At 28.4% G+C, this 21,938-nt stretch overlaps 7 protein-coding genes across 7 annotated transcripts; 4 read left to right on the forward strand and 3 right to left on the reverse strand.

Moving 5' to 3' along the window:
• Positions 1 to 263: 263 nt before the first annotated feature.
• On the forward strand, positions 264 to 2,808 carry FG379_002975 (uncharacterized protein; the record flags this gene model as incomplete). Its single annotated transcript, XM_067328605.1, has 2 exons — positions 264 to 2,774; positions 2,800 to 2,808. The coding sequence occupies 2 exons, from the start codon at positions 264 to 266 to the stop codon at positions 2,806 to 2,808; spliced, it is 2,520 nt and encodes an 839-aa protein (XP_067182187.1).
• A 35-nt stretch (positions 2,809 to 2,843) lies between these two features.
• On the reverse strand, positions 2,844 to 5,978 carry FG379_002976 (uncharacterized protein; the record flags this gene model as incomplete). The annotated part of the gene is made up of 1 exon (XM_067328606.1): positions 2,844 to 5,978. The coding sequence occupies one exon, from the start codon at positions 5,976 to 5,978 to the stop codon at positions 2,844 to 2,846; it is 3,135 nt and encodes a 1,044-aa protein (XP_067182188.1).
• A 437-nt stretch (positions 5,979 to 6,415) lies between these two features.
• Positions 6,416 to 9,052, forward strand: FG379_002977 (uncharacterized protein; the record flags this gene model as incomplete). The annotated part of the gene is made up of 1 exon (XM_067328607.1): positions 6,416 to 9,052. The coding sequence occupies one exon, from the start codon at positions 6,416 to 6,418 to the stop codon at positions 9,050 to 9,052; it is 2,637 nt and encodes an 878-aa protein (XP_067182189.1).
• A 165-nt stretch (positions 9,053 to 9,217) lies between these two features.
• Positions 9,218 to 10,252, reverse strand: FG379_002978 (CCAAT-box DNA binding subunit B; the record flags this gene model as incomplete). Its single annotated transcript, XM_067328608.1, has 1 exon — positions 9,218 to 10,252. The coding sequence occupies one exon, from the start codon at positions 10,250 to 10,252 to the stop codon at positions 9,218 to 9,220; it is 1,035 nt and encodes a 344-aa protein (XP_067182190.1).
• A 598-nt stretch (positions 10,253 to 10,850) lies between these two features.
• Positions 10,851 to 15,095, reverse strand: FG379_002979 (Low complexity; the record flags this gene model as incomplete). Its single annotated transcript, XM_067328609.1, has 1 exon — positions 10,851 to 15,095. One exon carries the CDS (start codon positions 15,093 to 15,095, stop codon positions 10,851 to 10,853), a length of 4,245 nt encoding a protein of 1,414 aa, XP_067182191.1.
• Positions 15,096 to 15,758: 663 nt separating this feature from the next.
• Positions 15,759 to 17,927, forward strand: FG379_002980 (uncharacterized protein; the record flags this gene model as incomplete). The annotated part of the gene is made up of 2 exons (XM_067328610.1): positions 15,759 to 15,791; positions 15,888 to 17,927. 2 exons carry the CDS (start codon positions 15,759 to 15,761, stop codon positions 17,925 to 17,927), a joined length of 2,073 nt encoding a protein of 690 aa, XP_067182192.1.
• A 727-nt stretch (positions 17,928 to 18,654) lies between these two features.
• On the forward strand, positions 18,655 to 21,815 carry FG379_002981 (myosin; the record flags this gene model as incomplete). The annotated part of the gene is made up of 1 exon (XM_067328611.1): positions 18,655 to 21,815. A coding segment is annotated over one exon (3,161 nt), but the record flags the coding sequence as incomplete, so codon positions are not given.
• Between the last annotated feature and the right edge of the window lie 123 nt (positions 21,816 to 21,938).

The raw sequence follows: 21,938 nt of genomic DNA on the forward strand, positions 1-21,938 counted from the left end.
GATTACTATTTTTTCTAACTGTATAGGGGTTCTATAGGAAGTTGTTATTCTGTATTTGCGTATTCAAAACTATTGTTTTTCAAAGAAAAATGCCCTCCTATTTGATATATTATTAACTATTTAGTTCTCAAATTTTTTAATTGTTTCTAGTCTCGTAAGTTACCTCAAATGACGCACTTTAGCCTGAACAGAAGGGCGCCAACTCTTTCAGCAAATGCAAACAGAAGAAACGGTACATTTGTGAATGAAGTGAAAGAGGAAAAATGAGGAAGAAAGGGAAGAAGGTGAAATACAATGTGGGAACAATGAATATTAGGGATGTAGACAACAAAATAAGCGAATTTAAACAGACAATTTCACTTTCTGGTAGTACAAATACTGGGATAAAAGAAAGTAAAGTGACTTTGAATGGATTTGAGAGTGACAAATTAATTGAAAAAGAAGAGAAAACCAGTATTTATACTTATGATCACTGCAATTCTCATAACAAAGGTGATGAAAGTGGGGAAAATCATGATTATTTTCAGATTAAATCTGACTTAAATATGAAAGATAATTCCCAGGATAGTTTTGAAAATGAACTTGATTTTGAGGATTACTATGACAATAGTGAAGACTTGGGGGCCGATTATAATAAGATTAATGTCAAAGTAGAGAATAATATTCTTTCTTCTCTGGAGTTTATTTGGTCAGAAATTCGCAGCGAGAATGTTTTAGAAAGAAAGCAATCGTTTGAGTATTTAGAAATAGACAACAACCTAAATATCAAAAACAGGATACCTAAGAATGTTCTTGATCAGGTTTCAAAAGTACCTAGAAGGTTGGAATCATTAATATCTTTCTCAATGTTGCTTTGTTTGGACACTATACTGTATGACTTGACTTTTTTGCCAATAAATTCAGTAATTGCATTTGTTAAGATGATACTTTTATTGATAATTAGAATTAAGGACGTCACTCTTGATACAATAAACAAAATAAGATTTTACATTATGATCAATTTCGTAACTATCACAAATGATAAAGACAAAAAAAGTAGGAGTGTAAGTTATGAGAATAGTAATTTAAAGAGAATAAATACATGGGATTTTTTTTCAATAGGCAAAAATAGCGAGTTAAACAATATTGGTGTTAGGAAAGACAACAATGGAATAGGTGATGTAAACAATAATAACAATACAAGTGTGGAATATATATTTGAGGAGAAACACGAAAAAAGCAAAAGTATGCTTAATTTAACTGAAATAACAAGGGAATCTAGAGAAGGAATTATTAGTGGTAGTAAAAGCAGAGACGATGGTATACTAAGTAAGAACAACAATTTTCTACCTCAAATAAAAAACTATGTGAATTCATTTAGAATGAGCGATCAAAAATCATCATTTGAAGAATCTGAGTTAATATCCTCCTTGTACAATAAGAATCCAAACAATATAGACTCAAATGAAGATGTAAGTTTTGATCCAGATATAAGTAACTTGGAATTTGATAGTGGCGATTATCAAGTCTTAAAATTATCTGCCATTGAATTGACAGATATATCTAGATTCATGGTGCTGTTATTTTCAATTTTTATTTTTAGTATGTTTGACATTTCATTTTTTTATCACTATATTAGAGGACAAGGCTTATTGAAACTTTACGTTATATTTAATATGTTGGAAGTATTTGAAAAGCTATTTAGATCGTTTGGAAGGGATTTAATAGACACTTTTTTAAGATCAGTCACAAATTACTTTTGTTATATTAATTTTTTAAATATGAACTATATTTCTGACAATGTCGATGGAAGTGACAGTGAGGAAGTACCAACTTTTAAGTCAATTATCACTTTATATTTTGTTGTCATTTGTTATTTACTTATACACTGCATAATACATATGATAAGGGGACTCGCATTAAATATATCTCTTAATTCTTCAGAATATACGATGTTTTTAATAGTTATAACGAATAACTTTGCCGAGATAAAATCTACAGTTTTTAAAACATACCATCCTATATCATTGTTCACTGTTGCATGTTCTGATTCAATAGAAAGATTTCAGTTATTGTATGACGGTTGTATATTATTCTTAAGAATGTACTTTAACACCAGATTATACAATAATTCGATTTATGTTACTGTAATAACGTGGATAATATCAGTATTTATCGTAGAAGTTATTGTTGACTGGTTTAAACATTCATTTCTCGTTAAGTTTAACAAAATTGATTCAAAATGTTACGATAGTTATCTAGTAACTCTTATTGGCGACGTTCTTCTTTCAAGGGGTTCGAACATAGCATTGTACTTTCTTCTTAATAGTAATAATGAATCCGAAAAATGTAACATAAGTAACACTAATGTTAACATCAAAGGTATAATAAACAATAATGTAGAAATAAAAGAAAATACTAAGAGGAAAAAGACAAATTTGAGTGATTACAATAGTCAATGTTCAATCTCAAGGGGGAATACAATTGGACTTGAAGTAGATGTTTCTTCGGTTATAAATAGAGAGGAAAACAAGTTGAAAAAAAGAAAAAGTGAAAACATAAAGCAAAGTTCTGATGGAAACAATAAAATTATATTTATTTCAAGAGAACTTAGAAATATATATGCATTCCCATACATTGTCTCGAGGAGAATAGGTTTTGTATCACTACCCCTAACAATATTATTAATATGTGTATTGCTATTTTCAAGACTTCATTCAACTTTATGCATAAATCATTTAATTATTATTTGGTTTATTTTATTTATTATCAAGTATTTATCTTCAATTCTAATAGTATCTTTTTCTCAAAACAATATAGAAAAATTGAAAAGTTGGAATCCTGACTTCAATAAAATAAACGCTTTATGAATTAATTAGGTATTTTATGGCTTTATATCTTACATCATTATCATTAAGTGTTAGCTTATTTATTTTATTGTGATCTGTACCTAATATATAAAAATGACCTATAAATGGATTTGAATTTAAATATGGAACAATTACTTTGCTTAAATTAAATAAAAAAGGTATTTTTGAAGGTAGATATTCCGAGAATGAATATATTTGTGGTCTTTTCTCTTTCGGCATTGAATATATTATTCTTTGAAATCTTGAATTCAAGTTTTTTAGTTGATTTATATTAAAAGATGACGACAATTCTATTATATAAGGTGATAATCTTTTTTTAAATATATCTACTAATAGTGAATGTATATTTGTACCAAAATGCGGAGTTCCAAAAAATATTATTCCCTTTATCTTTTTTGTTAGTTCTGGGTGATTTGTTATCATTAGTTTAAGCAATATTCCTCCCATTGAATGGCATATTATTATGTTATCCTTCTTTGAAAATACATTCGCTTTCTTTAATCTGTTGTATATTTCTTCTGATATCTTGTTTAATGTTGCCTTATTACAATAATTACTGTTTAACTCAGAATTAGAACCATTATTGAATATATTGTGCGAATAGTCAACAGCAAAGAGTCTTATTCTTGAATTTGAGTCGTTTAATAATAGTATTTTAGGCCACAATAGATAATTACTGTTCTCCAAACAATTTAATATTTTTTTATTGTTTTCACTCACCTTCAACTCATCCAAAGCATCCAAATCTACTAGTTTTTTATTATATTTTGGGTTCAGATAATGTCTATGATTGTCGGTTATAACAGATACTTTTTTATTTGACGTATCCAAGTTCCAAGATTTGAATGCACTTCCCAAAAAACCATGTATAAATACTAAATTAAGTGGCTTTAGGTTGCTTTTTGCTATAACACTTTCACATTTACTAACTAACATATCGTTAACATAACCATTTATAAAATCAGGATCTTCTCTACTATTATCAACAGAAATAGTGTTCAGTGGTACCAATCCTTGTGGAATAAGTTTTATTTCTTCATTAGAATTTTTTTTAACGAAGTTTAAGTTGTGAATAAATCTTAAAATTTCAAAGTATACCTTTGAATTTGGAATATTTATTTTTTTAAAGTTATTGTTCTGCATTGATTTAATATTATCAAATGAGTTTTTCAAAATTTTAACTATATTATCAGCTAATTTAAGTGCATTATCTAGTTTCTCTACATTGGTAGTGATATTGTTGTCGAAATTAAATGATATGCAGTTATTTATTAGATTAATACCTTCACTAACTAATAACCAATCTATATCATTGCTTAAGTTATGTTCAAGAATTTTTTGTACAAAAGTATTCAAATCAAAATAATTTATTAAATTTGATAAAACATTATTATTTAGTGTATCATTGTTGTTATATTTCAAAAATAAACCGTTCATTTTCCTGAAAAAATTTAAGTTGTTCGTTTTACCTAATGCCTTACTACATTTTTTTAACAGATTGTAATTAAAATTGTTGTCTGTGCTATTAATTTTGTCCGATAACTTCAATTTTGTCATATCAATACCATTATTTTCAAATTCATTCACGTAATTTAATAAACTATTTAAGGTTGAGAAATAGCAATTCATTATGGAAGTACGATTTTTTTCACCGAAGTTGAGATTCGCGAGTTTAAGTAATAAATCTGACTCGAATCCATTTTCGTTTTCGTATCTAGCATTCAAACTCCACTTATCAAACACATTTTTTACAATAATATCCATGATAACATCAACAAATTTATTTATTGAAGTCTCATTATTAAAGTAGTGAAAAGGTAATGCTTTGTTCTTAATTATATTCCTAATTACTTGAATATTTTGTTTATTATTGTTATTACTGTTTATATATTGAAACAAAATTCTACATATCTCATTATAGTATTTATTGCAGCCATCCCTTGATATATATTGAATTATGAACTCATTACTCAATATATTATTTAAAATGCAACCCATTAATTCCGGGTTATAATGGATTTTTTGCAGTTTATTGACGAGCAATATTAATTTTGAAATAGATCCAGCATCCAAATCAGCTTTTGACAGTAACATTGCTATTATTTCAACGAATAATTTGTATTCATTATAATTACTCATATTATTATTATTTGAAATAACATCAACCAAATCATCTATTAATGATACAAAATCGCTACTACTCCCTTTATTAGAACCATAAATTAAACTATTAACGATAAACCCAATGTAAAATCTCAATTTTAACTTAACAACATTACTATGGTCCACATTGTATTGTTTAAAACTGTCAAAGTGTTTTTTTATATTAGTGACTCCATTTTTCAACATCAAATTGTTGTACATTTCACAGGACAAAATACATGTTTTGTAAATAATGTTTTTTAATTCAGTAATATTAAAATCTGAGTTATGATTAAATAGCCTTGATGTTACCTCACTCAATAGGTATTTCACGTAAATATTTTCTGTAAAGCTTGAATCAGACCATTTTAAACTGTTAGTTAAATTTAAAATACAATCCATATTTGGACAGTCTAATATCAGCAAATCAATTGCATCAAATATTTTTTCTTTAGACGTAGTTTTTCCAGCATTGCAATTACTATTAAATATTATTCCAAATAAGTTGCCGTATTTTCTGTTCAACTTAATATTTTCTATGATTAAATTTACATAATTCAATACAAAATTTTTAATGGTAGTTTTTTCGTTTAAAAGCAGTTCTAATAAGTCGTTATTTTCACTCTTGGGTTTTGAAAAATCACTATTAGCACCAATATTGTCACTTACTGTCCTCCAGAAATGTGACTTTATTCGTTTGCCAATTAGATGGTTGTGATTTTGGCAATTATTATCCCAAAATTTAGTTGAATTAGATAAATTACTAAACTGCCTTAAAAATAATTCGCCTTTCTTTCCATCTTTAATGTTTTTATCATTGAAAACGCCTTCTGGGTAATTCAAACAGTTAATACGAGTTCTCAGCGTTGAGTTATTCGTTTTGTTCTCGTTATGTGATAAAAACAACATTAACAGATTTCTGATCCATTGCTTTTCGAGTAAATAAGACCCAAATAAATACTTAGAGTTTTCGCCCATAAATCCCATTAAAAGATTTAAAATTAAAAAAAAGGGTGAATGTATATCTCTTTTCAAATATATTCATCTATCTTAAATGTGACAATAAGACAGCTATTACGAATGGTAGAAAAAGCAATGTGTTGCATTAAATGTTTATTCCCAATACATAGGAAAATCCTTATTATGGCTAATTCATGGGAAAATCACCAATACCAAAAAAAGTTTCTCCTAAATGAGAAAATTTTGTTCATTAAATTTATTTTTTTATTTATTTATTACATGTGGAAAAAAATGCATTAGGTAATTTAATGTATATAAAATAGGCCTGCATGTTTTTCTAAGACTAAAAAACCGGCAAAATAAAAAAAAAGCTAGTTTTAAGTTAAGACATTATATTTGCAATATTGAGTAATAACAACATTAGTATGTTTTTTTATCAGCTATGAGAAGTAAATAATGGTGAAATGAAGAACAAACAAAACGGCAATAATTTAGTTATAAGTGTTAAGGGAAAAGAATCAAATGGAGAAAGGGTGAAAAATACTACTACAGTAAAATTTCCATATAATTTAAAGGTAGTATTAAGTAAAGATGTTTCTAGATCAAATATTTTGGAAATACGTTTTTCAATAAATACACTAAACTTAATTGGAATTGCAAATGGTACACAATGTATAATTACATACAGGGACAAATCTGTATGTGTAGTGGCGAGATCACTTGACCCTGGGATAAATTTTGGTGACAATTTGGCTTTATTGGGAGATTTAGTTTGCGAAAATTTATCTTTGAGTGAAGAAGATTTAAGTGAGGAAATATCACTCATACCTTTAAGAAGCTTTATGAAAAACAAAGTAATTACAAGTCAAATATGTAAACATGCAATTTTGTATTTCCACGGAGTGTACGATTTGAATAGTTTAAATGATGGCATGAAAAATAGTATGGTAAGGATACCTCCAAACTACATTAAGGATAATAAAAGCATACAACAACTAATAATATCAAGATCGAGAGGACACTGTGTATTGCAAGGTAATATAATTTCTGTTCATGTTTCAAGTGTTATCTATTATCTTAGAGTGTTTGAATTTGATAGAAAGGAAGAATTTAATATAGACTTTAATAAGTTAGTAAGACTGGGAAATCAAACCAAAATAGAATTTTATATAGACGATTCTCTAACATATAATGAAAAGAAGAGAACAATAAATGTTAATGAAAAAGATAATTTGGAGCAAAGAGTAGAGGTCAACACTAAAGGGAGAAATTACGGTCTGGACAAAATAGGTGGTATGATTAATTTGAAGAAAGAAATAAACAAATGCATTATTAATCCAATTAAATATTCAAAAACATATTTATCTTTTGGAGTAAAACCAGTAAAGGGTGTCCTATTTTATGGTCCTCCCGGAACAGGTAAAACATTAATAGCACGTTGCATTGCAGAGGAGATAGAGTTAATTGAGATAGAGAAAGAGAAACAAGTTGTCGACTTTATCTTAGTTGATGGCAGTACACTATGCAGCTTATCAGATGAAAACGAAAATGATCATTTTTTTGTGTCAATAAATAGAATAAAAGAGAATATAAATAATAAGAAAAAAAATATATTCAGTATTCTATTTATCGATGAAATAGACATGATATGTGGTAGTAGGGAAAGTTTTAATGGAATTAGCAATAGAAACAAAAAGTATTTAACATCTTTGTTGTCACTCATAGATGGTTTTACTGAGAATAATAATCTTTTGTTGATTGCAACAACTAATAGGCCCAACGAAATAGATCCTGCATTGCGAAGAGCAGGTAGATTCGACCACGAAATTCCAGTAATGGTGCCAAATAGTGAAGAGAGATTTGATATATTGAAAATACTGTTAAATAACGTGCCAAATAAATTGAGTGATGAAGATTTGGAGTCGATAGTATACGAAACACAGGCGTTTGTTGGAGCCGACTTAAAAATGTTAATCAACGAATCAGTAAGTACCTTATTGGAAAAAAATAATATGAATAATGAGAGTGGAGAATTGTTTTTAACTTATAGCGACATATCACATAATTTAAAGAAAATCAAACCTTCAGCATTAAGAGAACTTTCAATTGAGATTCCAAAAACACGTTGGGACGACATAGGGGGTTATGATGACGTTAAGGAACAGCTTAAAGAATGCATAGAATGGCCGTTAGTTCACCACGAATTGTTTAGAGATTTAAAAATTAAACCACCAAATGGTGTGTTGTTATATGGCCCACCTGGATGCTCAAAAACACTAATGGCAAAGGCAATAGCTACTGAAAGTAAAATGAACTTTATAAGTGTAAAGGGCCCTGAGTTATTTTCAAAATGGGTAGGTGAGTCTGAAAAATCAATCCGTGATATATTTAAAAAGGCGAGACAAAATTCTCCATGTGTAATTTTTTTTGATGAAATTGATGCAATAGGAGTAAATAGGGAAAATAATTTAAATTCATCAGATGTCTCTACTAGGGTTTTGTCTCAAATGTTAAATGAAATGGATGGTATTTCTTTAAATAAACAAGTTATCGTTATTGGTGCTACCAACAGACCTGATTTACTTGACTCTGCTCTGCTTAGGCCGGGAAGACTAGATAGAATTATATATATTGGTTTACCTGATTCAAAGGCCAGAAAAAAAATACTGAATATATATCTAAAATCTGCACATTTCAACGGTGATAATAATATTGACTTTGGCTCGACTTCCATAAGTGATTTAGTTAAAAACCGTTCAAATTGCAATAATAGCGAACTGTTAGTTGATAAGCTGCAGGAAAATGTCAAAAATATGTCTATCTCAGATAATTATGATGAAATGATTGACTTGCTTGTTCAATTAACTAATGGTTATAGTGGTGCGGAGTTGGCCTTGCTATGCAGGGAGATAATGATGCAAATAATACGCAATATAGTTAAGAATAAAGATACTTCAGACGCAACTATAAAAAACAATAGTTTTAATAAATTTACTTGGAACGATATTAAGTATGCCTTAGAAAAAGTTAAACCACGAATTCCTGATTCCCTAATTAAGTTTTACGATGAATACAGAAATAAATGCAGTACTGTTAGGTAATTTTAACAGTAAACAACAAGCTTTTTATAAGTATAAATAGGTTATATATTTAAAATAATAGATAATTGTGAAGTTTGTTGAAAAAATAAGAGACAGTGCTATTTCTATTTAAGGAATTATAGCAAAACAAATTATTTTTCTATATTAATTACTAGTAATTAAATATTATCTTTTATAGCAATAAATAAATTTTTCTTTATTAGTTTCACTACCTAAATCAGAGGTATATTCACCGTTTATTTCAAGGCAATTATTATCAATATGATCATTGTAACCACCAATAATATTATCTTGCTTTGGTAAATTTGTTTTATTCATATCACTACGTGAATTAAATAAATTCGGATTTGACGCGTTAATATTGTAGTTTTCACCACAATCTTGAACTCCACTAACAGTACCGAAGTTGTTAATGTTTCTAGTGTTGCAAATATCACCGTAAAATATATTTTTATGAGTTTCCCTTGGCTCATTCTCATTTAAACAATAGTTTCTTTTTCCATATTCATTTATAATAAGGTCGCTTGAGGAAGAACGATTTGAGTTGGTATTACAATTAACAATATTGTAATTGTTTTGAATTTCAAAACAATTACCCTTTAAGTTTAAATTTTGTCCTTTATTTATTGCCTCATTTGTTGCTGCGTCACTTTTAATCACATTACTCATACATCTATGTTTCATTTGGGAATAATCTTGAATAACATTGTTTTCGTCCAAAATTATGTTTTCTTTGTTAATTCCTGAGTAAAAATATCCAGTACACATATAATTATTCATTAGTCTTGCATTTCTTAAATTTTTTATATTTTTCCATTTATCCAAGTAGTCCAATAGCACGAAAGTATAGTCTTCATAGCCGAAATAAGATAATGCATTTATAATATCTTCACCATTAACCACTTTTCTCTTGTTGTACGTGCATATTTCTCCTGCATACAGGGATATACAACAAATAAATTCACGGGACAATTTTTGCATTAGTACTTTTGATTCACGTGATATTTTGCCATTATCAGGTATGGAAAGCTTCATTATTCTTCCGATATTGTTTATCGGCAAATTATTATCAGAGCAATTTACTGAACTATTCTTATATATGACTCTTTTTTTGATGTTCGTTTTTTCATTGTTACTTATAGTCTTGTCAATAAAACTCATTGGCTTGCGAGTATTTGAGTTAAATGTGGCATTACTCATATTTAAAATTATACTGCTGTTCTGCTTTTAACCGAAATGCTATCCACTTTAGTAATTTTGATGTTTATATTTTTTTTGAAATACTAATAATTTTTAGGATCCTTAATTTACGAATGCTTAGCTCTAAACGCTAACTTTGACCGCTAAAATGCTACATTTTTTTAAAATTTTTTTGACTGTCATTTTTTAATTAAATAATATTTCCAATAAATTCATATCTATTCTATTAGAATCCAAAACTAAACATTTAGTTTCGTCCCAAGTTGTATTAGATTCAAATTAGTCTTTTTACTTCCGTCTCTGGACCCACAATTGCGCTACGCTTTAATTTTGTGTTGTTTAAAGTTGATTTTTTTTAATGGGTGAAACAAATTTACTTACACTAAAAAATGCTGATGAATCTTTTTTTCAATTCTTCACACTACGTTCTCAAGATAAGCTAAAAAATAGAGTACCGGTACCCGTGGGCTAAAAGAATTGCATGCATGCATGCACTTTCTGTCTTGCATAGGTTGAAAAATAGGAAAAAATGATTAGAAGATCTAATGACTAAATGACTTTAATCAGTTCCATTTCAAATTAACACAACATCTAGCGTCTAAATATTATTGTTTGATATATTTTTGTTCTCCTTTGAGCAATTATTGCTATATTTCAGAGAATTTTTTGAAGATATGTTGGTGTTTTTACTTGCTTCGTGAAGTTGATTGTTTGGTTTTTCGGATTTTATATCCTCAAATAAAGATAGTAAATGACTGTTTTCTGTGGATGAATTAGATGATGTGTAATTTTTGACGATTTTGTAGAAAAACTGCTTAACAAAATCAAATTCTTGTATGTGAAATTGGACCAAATTAATGTTGTCTATAATTTTGTTTATACATTTTGCTTTTGAGTTTATTTTAAGAGACTCAAGTGAATAAATGTAGAATTCTAGTGATTTGCAGTCATTTGTTTTAGACATTCTAGAAATAAATTTGGGAATTAACATGCAACAGACATTTTCTTTTCCAGAAACAAATTGGAGCAAGTATTGCATCTGTTGAATAATTGTTTGTATTTTTTCTCTATTATCATATAAGCTTGAGTAATCAATAGAAAGGTGGTTGATTAAGGAGGGAATTACATTTGTTGACAATTGGTTATTTAAATCTTTGAAAAATTCCTGGAAAAACGAGTTTGAAAGACTTGACATTTCTGTGTTAAACTCGGTTTTACTATATATACATCTGAGATAGCTTAACAACAATTCGTCTTTTGGCTTAATAAATCCAATGTTCAACAAGTAGTTTATAATGAGCATGATGTTATATTCAACTGTATTTTTATCGATATAGTAGTCATTATTTTGAATTTTGTCCTTGTTTATTAGTGAGTATTGTTTGCCCATCCAAGGATCCATTATATTAGGGTACCTTGTCAATAAGTCATTTGTAGAAAGTATAATATTGACTCTAATGTCATTTAATTGATTTTTGTCTATATAGCTAACAGATGTTGGGTCATACAAAAGTGTGAATATTAATTGAATATTCGGAATGTTATTAAGCAAATACGATAGTTTTGCATTAAAATTTAGATTATTGTCATTGATTAATTCCTTATTTATGTTTAATAGTTCAGTGGAAATCGAAATAAGTTTACACAATGATATGAGAGAACAATTTCTTGAATAATCCATTTGCCACTGAATAAAATGGTTGGCCTCATTATTATAATAAACATTGTCATTGTTCGTATCGATTAGTATAGTTGGATCCCTTGAAATTATATTGACTATTGGAACTATCATGTTAAATACGGTCCTATCTGATATTAAATTGTCTTCTAAAATCGACTGAACGTGCTCGAGATATTCTTCTTCCAAGTTAACATCACCACACTCTGAATTCTTTTTAGTTGAATTAACACTGTCTTTGTTTTTGATATATATAGAATATAACTGTTTCCACTTACTATATATATTTTCAATATAACAGCCATACTTAAATGTAATATGTGTAAGTGAAAGAATTATTTGGGATAGTTTAATAAGCGTAAGTTCATTTAAACATCCCAAGTAATTGTTATAATAATAACCACTAAGTTTTTTAATAAAAATGTCAATCATGAATACTTTTTTACAGACTTTATTGTTCAATACGAATTTGAGTTTAGATGGATTGCACAGTAACATAAAAACTGAATCTATTACTTTAAAAATTAAAGAGTGTTTGTGTATTCCATTTTTACCACCATTGTTAAAAGTTAATATGTTAAAGTAAATATTAATTAGTTTACTTTCATAATAATCACAGACTTCCATCAAGTTTATACATTTAATTGTAGATTCAATTATATTCAAGTTATTTTTTTTTATTGATTTTTCAATAACGTCGTAAAATAGTTCAAAACTGTTGTCACCAGGTCTAAATAAACTATTGTTATTTAAAACAATCACTTTTAATATTACTGTATAAAACTCGATAAGAGAAATGTATTTGTATTCTATATCGGGGTTTTCGAAGATGTTATCACTAATCTCGAGAATTTCATCAAAAGTGTATTTTCTCAGTAAATTAATGTCGAAATTACTTGTATATTTCTTTGAAATTAGACTGGAATTCGAAGTTTGATTTGTACTGGATAACAATTCCAGTATTCTCATTATATTTATTAAATCGTCTTCCTTTATATTTGGTAAAACCTTTGCTATATTTTTAACGCAACTTTTACTTATTGATATTCTTCCGTCGTCTATTTCCTGCTCATTGTTATTTTCGTTCTCTTGATCCTCCAAACAAATTAAGCTTGAATTCCCATCTGAAATTATTATATAAAATCCGTGGATAACTGAATTCAAAACACTCACGTTATTTACTCTCCATATACAATTAAAAACACTTGAGATGTGATTCAAACCCCTAACTATATTTAAAGAAACACATTCACATATAAAAAGTATACATGAAGATACATCTGATGACGTTTTTGAGTGTATTCCGTGGATACATACCTCTTCTATTATTGATTCAACTATTAGTGAAACCTCTCTTGCATCTGATAAAAGTACCTTCATTAATTCATATTCTATTTCTTTTTTATCGCCATTCTCTGTATTATCAGTTTCATTGCAAGCAAAGTTATTCAATATTTTCTCATTTACATCCAGTATATTATTGTTATTTATCTTCATCAACTTTTTTTCTACACTATCTATTAACGTACATAAGTAATCATAATTTAACGACAATTGGTAATAATTCTCAGTTGCCTTTCTAATCATAATTCTAAGCAAATTAAATGAAGAAGATCTAACATATGAAGACTCATCTAATGTTCTTGTTTTTATCTCTTTCAAAAGTGAAATAAAAAAAGTGTACGGAATTAAGTTACTTTCCATTAATTTGTGCAAACACTGGATTGTTTTTGTTCTACAGTTTTGATGGGAGTCATATATTCTCTCAATAAGTAAATCAATTGTCTCAATTATTTGTGGTCTATTGTTCAAACTATCAATATTTTTATTTATATTAATTAGTGAGTTTGTTACTGAGAGTATAAAATTAGACCTTAATTTGTATGAAACCATGACTTTTAGTATTCTTCTTATATATGAAACACCATTTAGTATCAATTTTGGGCACGATTTTGAAACACTATCAATAAAACAACTTAATGTTGATATAAATTTATTATCCTCCTCAAAATCGCTCACTACATCAAGTCTTTTCCAATATAACTCCAGTTTCTCGAATATGTATATTAAAAATATATCGCCACACTTTTCTTCTTTTATACCAAGCAATATCCTGCTTAAATAGTTACCAAAACTTTTACTTACTTGATTATTCTTATTACTTATATTCAAATTACAATTAGCGTTTGATATCATATCTATTGATGAATTTAATATACAATTTAATATTATTTCAAAAATATATTCTATCTTGCCTTCATATTCATCAGAATTTTTGGAATCCATACTATTATCTTCATTGTATGTGTTATTAATTATACAAACCAATAACTTTTCTGATGTGTTTTCCCAGTTATTGTTCATAAATTCATCTTCTACATCAGTCATATCTATTGTTTGTACAATATTCGCAACTCTAAGGGACAGTATTATCAACCATTCCTTTATTGTGTTGCTCATATTTCTAAAAGTGTGGATATTTGAAGACACAGTATCGACTAAATTTTTATATAGTTTATAACATAATTCATCAGTGTTGCAATTGTGTTTATTTTTAGTATCATTTTCAGTATCTACATTATCGTAGTAGTCACCCGTTTGATCATCACTATCGGATTCATCACTCTCTTCGTACAAATACTTACTTTTTTTTACTTTTGCCTTACTCCTTTTTGTTTTATTTGTAGGTTTTACCTTAAAATTGTTGCTTTTTTTTTCTTCAATCTTAATAGTAAGCAAGTCAAATTCCTGAAATAGTATATTGGTTACACAAAAAACTAAAATATTAAATAGTAATATTCTATTGTTGCTTGTACTATCCCTACTTTTATTATTCACATATTCAATCACATTCAACAAAAATACCAACATTCCCTTTTTATTACTACTATTTAACTTATTCCAAATATAGGAGATTATTATTGCATAATTTATACTTGACAAATTGTTAACTATTTCAATATCATTATTAAGATCAATATTATTCATTATCTCTATTATCTCATTGATTTTAAATGTATCTAAACATAAGTTGATCTCTTCTTTAGCCTCGTCTAGATTCAATAGTTCGTCACCATTCTCGCATGTCACTTCAACTTTCTCCAGATATCTCAATTTATTTGCGTCCTTTTTAGGCAAAAAGAAGTTGGCACTCCCTCTCTTCATATTTTAGTCCATAAAAACAATTGAGTATTTTAGTGAACTAGTTTATTTTGTAAAAACTATTAACAAATAATAAACTACTGCGTTAAATGTAGTGTGGTTGAGTTTTATGCCTCAGAATTATGTTAATACACATTTAGCTAATGTATAAATATTTATTTCAATTATGAGATAAATAATTGAAATTTTCAGGTATTACTCTCACTTTTTTGCATGCTCTTTATTTCACCTTTTAAACTTGTGCTCATCACAATATTTAAAATATGTGGCGCTAATATTCAAGCGGCAATTAAGGTAACTACTAACTGCCATTAATAACAAATAATAGAGAGATAAAAATTAAATACAAATTTCATGAGAAATTGTCATAGAAGACCGGATAATAATAATAAGTTTATAGGTTTAAACAAGACAATAAGGTCTGAAGGAAGAAAAAAGGATAGCTTTATTGACCTAGAGTACTAGAGTAACATATATTGATAAAGTATATCTATGCAATTACTTGTTAAGAAAAGAAATTAATTTAATTTATCTTTTTTTCACTATTTGTGAAGGGAGATAAACTGAAGGAGAAGCATATTATACAAATATTGGAATATTATTTTGTTTTGGAAGGAAGCTAAATTGTTACTGTAAAATTAGTAGTTAGTTTTGATTATAGAAAAGATGAATTCAACAAGTTTAGGTCATAGATTCAAGGTAGGTTTAAACAAATATAATTAAAAATTATTGAAAACTCGAAAAAAATTGAAAATTATTCTAACTTGATTTTTTATTTTTCTCTTAACTTATCAGGATATTACAATAATACCAAATAGTAAAGATCTAATAGATATAGTATTATCTAAAACCCAAAGAAAGACACCAACACAAGTACATCCTCAATTTCAAATAAGTAGAATTAGATCCTTTTACATGAGAAAAGTAAAGTTTTGTCAACAAGTAATACACGATAGACTTGGAATGATTCTTAGTCAGTTCCCGAGACTTGATGAAATACACCCATTTTATTCGGACTTATGTAATGTATTATATGATAGGGATCACTACAAATTGGCATTGGGACACATATCTGGTTCGAAAAATATAATAGATTCATTGGCCAAGGACTACGTCAGATTGTTAAAATATGCAGACAGCCCATATAAATGTAAAATGTTAAAGAGAGCAGCACTTGGTAGGATGTGTACGTGCTTAAAAAAACTTCAGGCACCATTAGAATATCTGGAAGAAGTTAGACAACATATTGGACGTTTGCCAAGCATAAATCCAACAACGAGAACGTTAATAGTGTGTGGATATCCAAACGTAGGGAAGAGTAGCTTTATTAATTGTATATCACACGCAAATGTTGAAGTTGAACCATATGCATTTACAACAAAATCGCTATATGTTGGACACTTTGATTACAATTATGTTAGATGGCAGGTTATAGATACCCCTGGAATCTTAGATCGTCCTTTAGATGAGAGGAATACAATTGAAATGACAGCTATTACGGCTCTGGCACATATTCATTCATGCATACTGTATTTTGTTGATATATCAGAAGAGTGTGGATACAGTATTGAAAAACAAACACATTTATTTCACTCGATAAAAACACTATTTAGAAATAAGCCAGTTTTTATTGTATTGAATAAAATAGATTCAAGATCAGTTGAGGACTTAAATCAAGAGGAGCAGAAAATGATACAAGATTTGAAAGTTAAAAATCCGGAAGATATGTGCAATGTGGATGTGGTTGATTATTTGAAGATGTCAACGATGCAGAAAATTGGTGTTGAGGATGCCAAAAATAGAGCATGTAATGAGTTGTTGAAGAGAAGAATCGAGAATAAGATGCAAAATAAGAGAGTAGATGCCATTTCTGGGAGACTTCATATCGCAGAAGTTCCATTGAGTAAAGATAGGCCCCCTTTTATTCCTGAATCTGTGATTAAGGAAAGGACTCAAAATATGGCGGACGGAATTTCGAAAGTAAAAACTAAACCAAAATCAGGACCAACTGAGAAAGAATTGGAGGAAGAAAGAGGAGGAGCAGGAGTTTATCAAATGGACTGGAACAGAAAGTATATTCTCAGGGACGACAATTGGAAATATGATCTGGTTCCTGAGATTATAGACGGTAAGAACATTATGGATTTTATAGATCCAGATATTGAAGATAAACTAAGACAGTTGGAGAAAGAAGAAGAAATACTACTCATGAATGACCCATCACAAGAATTTGACGAAAAATTATGGGAACAAACTCAAAGTGCACTTAAAAGCATACATCAAAAGATTAACTTGAAGAGAAGGGAAAACATGGATAATAAAGCAAGAAATACACCTATATTACCTAGAGGCAGAGCCAGGAATTCAGGGGAACTAAACAAATTAACTAGTAATCTAGATGAGCTAGGGTACGATGTATCGCGTTTCCATGAGAGAGGGAGAAGTTTAGTTAAGAAAGAAGAGGAAAAGAGGGACAGAGGAAGATCATTAACTAGAAAAATGGTCGAAGATTCATTAAATATAGCTGCAAATCTCAGTAAAAAGAGACCTAGGGAGGACATAGAACGAGATGTAGATATGTTAAATGATGAAGATACTCAACAAATAGTTAAGAAAAAACGTTTGGCAACTAGGGGTCAAAGTAATGCTCCCAATCGCATTGATGCATCCATAAGACCCGAGAAACAAGAAAAAGCAGAAAGATTACGCAGAAAGGCCCAGTCGCGTCTGAATAAGCTTGCAAAGAGAGGTGAAGCTGATCGTAGTGTTCCCACAAAAATGCCAATGCACTTGTACTCTGGTAAACGTGGTTTGGGAAAAACAGATAGAAGATAACAAAGCTTTAACTTTTAGTATTCTCCTATTTTAGCTCCTAGTCTAATGTTTATGAATTTAGGTTTTTTTCTTGCGTAAAATTCATTTTTTTGATATATACTCGTTATTGAATTTACCTTAAAATGCAATTTATATCTAGTATTTTGTGGCGCTTCGAACTGTCAGATATCGTACACCACTATCTACAATACGGATTATATATTATATTTATCAACAGTTTGGCTTATTTTAGCCAGTAGTGCAAGTCATCAGAATTTTTTTAAATTAAAAACTGTGTTTTACTAATTTATATGGATCTTTTGAAGATAAAATATAAAAAAGCCCGCCACCCCACAGTTACCCAATGTATAAACATGCTAAAATTTAAAAATTTGACAGGCATGAAAACTCATAAAAATAAGTATTTATAATAATATTAATAGCAAAATAAATAAATATATCTATTTGATTATTTTTGAATTGCATACTTGGGATCTAATATCTAAGGGAGGCAGAACAATTTGTTTCCATGAACCCACTCCACTTTTCCTCCTCGTGAAAAAGAGAAATAAAAACAAAAAATAATAAAGCATATCTTTAAATATTACTAGAGTAAAGCACAGACGAAAGAGAAAGTTCACATTCATTTCTTTTATGTGTAAAAAATAAATTTACAAAATTTTGAGAGCAAGTATAATACACACTGTATAATAAGTTATTTGTTTCATTTAAATAAAAACATTGTATAATGGAATTAGAAAATGTGTTTAAAAATGGAAGTAAGGTATGGATATATTCAAAATATAATAGTAAAACAGTAGAATTATCGAAAAGAATAGATGAAAATGGCGGAGTATTACACGATATATTTATTTGTGGAAAGGTAATTTCCTACGATTCAGAGAAAGATATCTATGAATGTGAATGCAATGATAATGGAAAATTAGTTTCTATTATAGTTAGTAAAGATGTGATTTACAAGGCAGATGAAGATTTTGGCTATAAAGATAATTCTCAACTTAGAAATTTGAATATAGGTAATGTTCTAAAGAATATTCAAGTCTGCTACGAGTCCTTGAATAAGGATAATAAAAAGGTTAGTAATATTGATGATTGTTCCTATCCAAGATATTCGACGTACAGTTTCGCAGGCGGAATATTGTTAGCAGTCAATCCGTATAAGGACTATGATATATACAACGAAAATGTAGCAAATGGGTTTATAGGTAAAAATATAATGAATATGGAACCGCATCCTTTTGCAATAGCTGAATGGTCTTATAGGAGAATGCTAAATGACGGTAGATCTCAGTCAATCATCATTTCTGGAGAAAGCGGTGCAGGAAAGACTGAGACTTCAAAACATGTGTTGAAATATTTGAGTTTTGTAAGTAATAAACAAAGAACAAGAAAGGCAATGGAAGCAGGGAACAATACATCAAATAATAAAGAAAATATTGTTACAATAGAAAATTGTCTATTGTCATCAAATCCCTTATTAGAAGTTTTTGGAAATTCGAAAACCATAAGAAATTGTAACTCGTCTAGATTTGGAAAATATATGAAGTTGTATTTCGACAATAACGGTAGAATAATGAATTCTTGCATTAACACATATCTTTTAGCAAAATCGAGAGTAGTACATTTACCAAATAATGAAAGAAACTATCACATTTTTTATCACATACTTAATGAAATGACTCAAGAACAAAAAAATAGATGGGGTTTAATGAATGACAAAGATATTTTAAATGTACTAGAGTTTAATTATTTGAAAACAGAAAATCTAAAAAAATCTGAAATTAGTAATAACATGATAGATTTTAGCCTTAGCGAGATAATGAGAACAGTTCCATACAATATGAGTATTATAAATGAGTCATTCAATTCAATAGGAGTTAATTCAATGAACAGAGAATACATTTACGATGTTATAATGTCAATTCTACTATTGGGTAATTTGGAATATAAGGAAGTTGCAAATCAGGAGGAAGATGAGTGTGAATTGAAAGAGAGTTCTTTGTTAATTATTGAGAGGATAGCTAATATATGGGGATTAGAAGACCCGAATGAATTAATAGAACTACTAACAGTTAAAAAGATAGTAAAAATTAAAAAGAAACTTTCATATTCAGAGGCTATATTTACAAGAGATAGTATATCAAGATATCTTTATGAATGGACATTTAATAGTGTTGTTGAACTTATTAATATCGCCTTAAAACAGAATATAAGCTCAAATATTGAATATCGTTCATTAAAGGATAATGATATTTCTGAGTTAAATTCAAATAATGACAATTCTATTGGAATATTGGATATATTTGGGTTTGAGGACTTAGAACCTAATTATGTTAATAGTTTTGAGCAATTATTGATAAACTATTGCAATGAAAGACTTCATAGCTTCTTTTTAGAACAGTTGTTGTATAGAGATACAGTGTTATATAAAACTGAGGGAATAAATGACAAAATCTCAACACAGCCGTCTTCAAATGTGATTGATTTACTTTTTCAACAATCCTTCGTATGTACAATTATGAGTGGCGTAAACCCAAAATATTTAGTTAACGATAACGACGAATATAATAATCGGATATCTGAAACGGACCGAAGTCCATTTAAAGAGAAATTGGATAATAATAATTTACTTGTGGGATCGTTACCTTATAATATAATATCAATTCTAGATGAAACAGGAAAAATACCTATGAAGGGAAATAGGGATCATGCATTTTGCAATAGAGTACATATGTTAAATAAGCTGTCAAATGCAAGTACAAACAAAAACATTACAATTAACAGGGGATCTATTTGTTCTGGAGCAATGAATAATATAAAAAACGATGTTAATTTGTCAGAAGAAAGATTTATAAATTTAACTAGTGCAATAAGCAATGTGATACAAATACAGAAATTAAATACAGACAAAACGTTCACAATAAATCATTTCGCAGGGCCTGTTAAATATACAAGTCATGAATTTATTTCAAAAAATACAGATTTTTTATCTCATAATATAGAGAATGTACTTTTATCTAAAATAAAGTCTATAAAAGAGATAAACAATTTAAAAAATGCTCTTCGAAATAGTGGTTATACTGCAGGAAGTGGTTTTATTAATGATGAAAATGACACTGAAAGTATTAATACTATTGAATTGAAGTTAGATAATGAAATAAATAACGCGGATAAACAAACATCGAGAAAAAGCGTTATTTACTTGAGTAATATAGCGAATTCATCATTAAATCAGGTACCAACTCCAATAAATACAAATAAAAACAAGAGTGTATCAACAATGTTTGTTAAACAAGTACAAAATATGCTGGAAAATGAACTTTACTCAACACAAAGCCATTTCATAAGGTGCATAAAACCAAATAATTATCAAATACCCTTACTCTTTGACAGTGAGAAGGTTTATAAACAATTAAAGATTGGCGGAATAATTCAGATATTGAATATAATGATTTACGGATACCCATGTAGAATACCTTATATCCGAATATACAACTATTTTAAACAAATTATCGAATTAGATGATGATTTTGAAAGTCAAGAGAAGAATACAAGTGGAATAAAGAAAAAAGCGGAAGAATTGTTAAGAGATTGTAGACTGTTTGTATCAATATTACTAGAATATATGGGTTATGCAAATAAAATAGACTATCAATTAGGTTTAACAAGAGTTTTTTTCAAGTATAATGTATTGGATAAGATAGAACAGTTTATCAAAAAGTGTGACGAGAATTCACTAGAATGGAAAATTGAATGTATAAATAGCTTATACAGTTATTGGATTAAAAGAAGATGTTCAAATTACTGGAACATGTTAAGATGTTGCTTTAAAATATACACTCTAAATAAACATATTAGAAAGAAGAATTCAATTAGGGTTATAGGAAAGTATATAATTAGTTATATTGAATTAAAAAGGGAGAACAGAAAAAAAGAAATGGAAAGAAGAAAAGAAGAGGAAGAAAAGAAATTGGAACTCGAGAGAATAAGAAAAGAGCAAGAAGAGATGGA

The sequence above is a fragment of the Cryptosporidium bovis genome, assembly GCF_009768925.1.
Source record: "Cryptosporidium bovis isolate 45015 chromosome Unknown contig_5, whole genome shotgun sequence".
Lineage (NCBI taxonomy): Eukaryota > Apicomplexa > Conoidasida > Eucoccidiorida > Cryptosporidiidae > Cryptosporidium > Cryptosporidium bovis.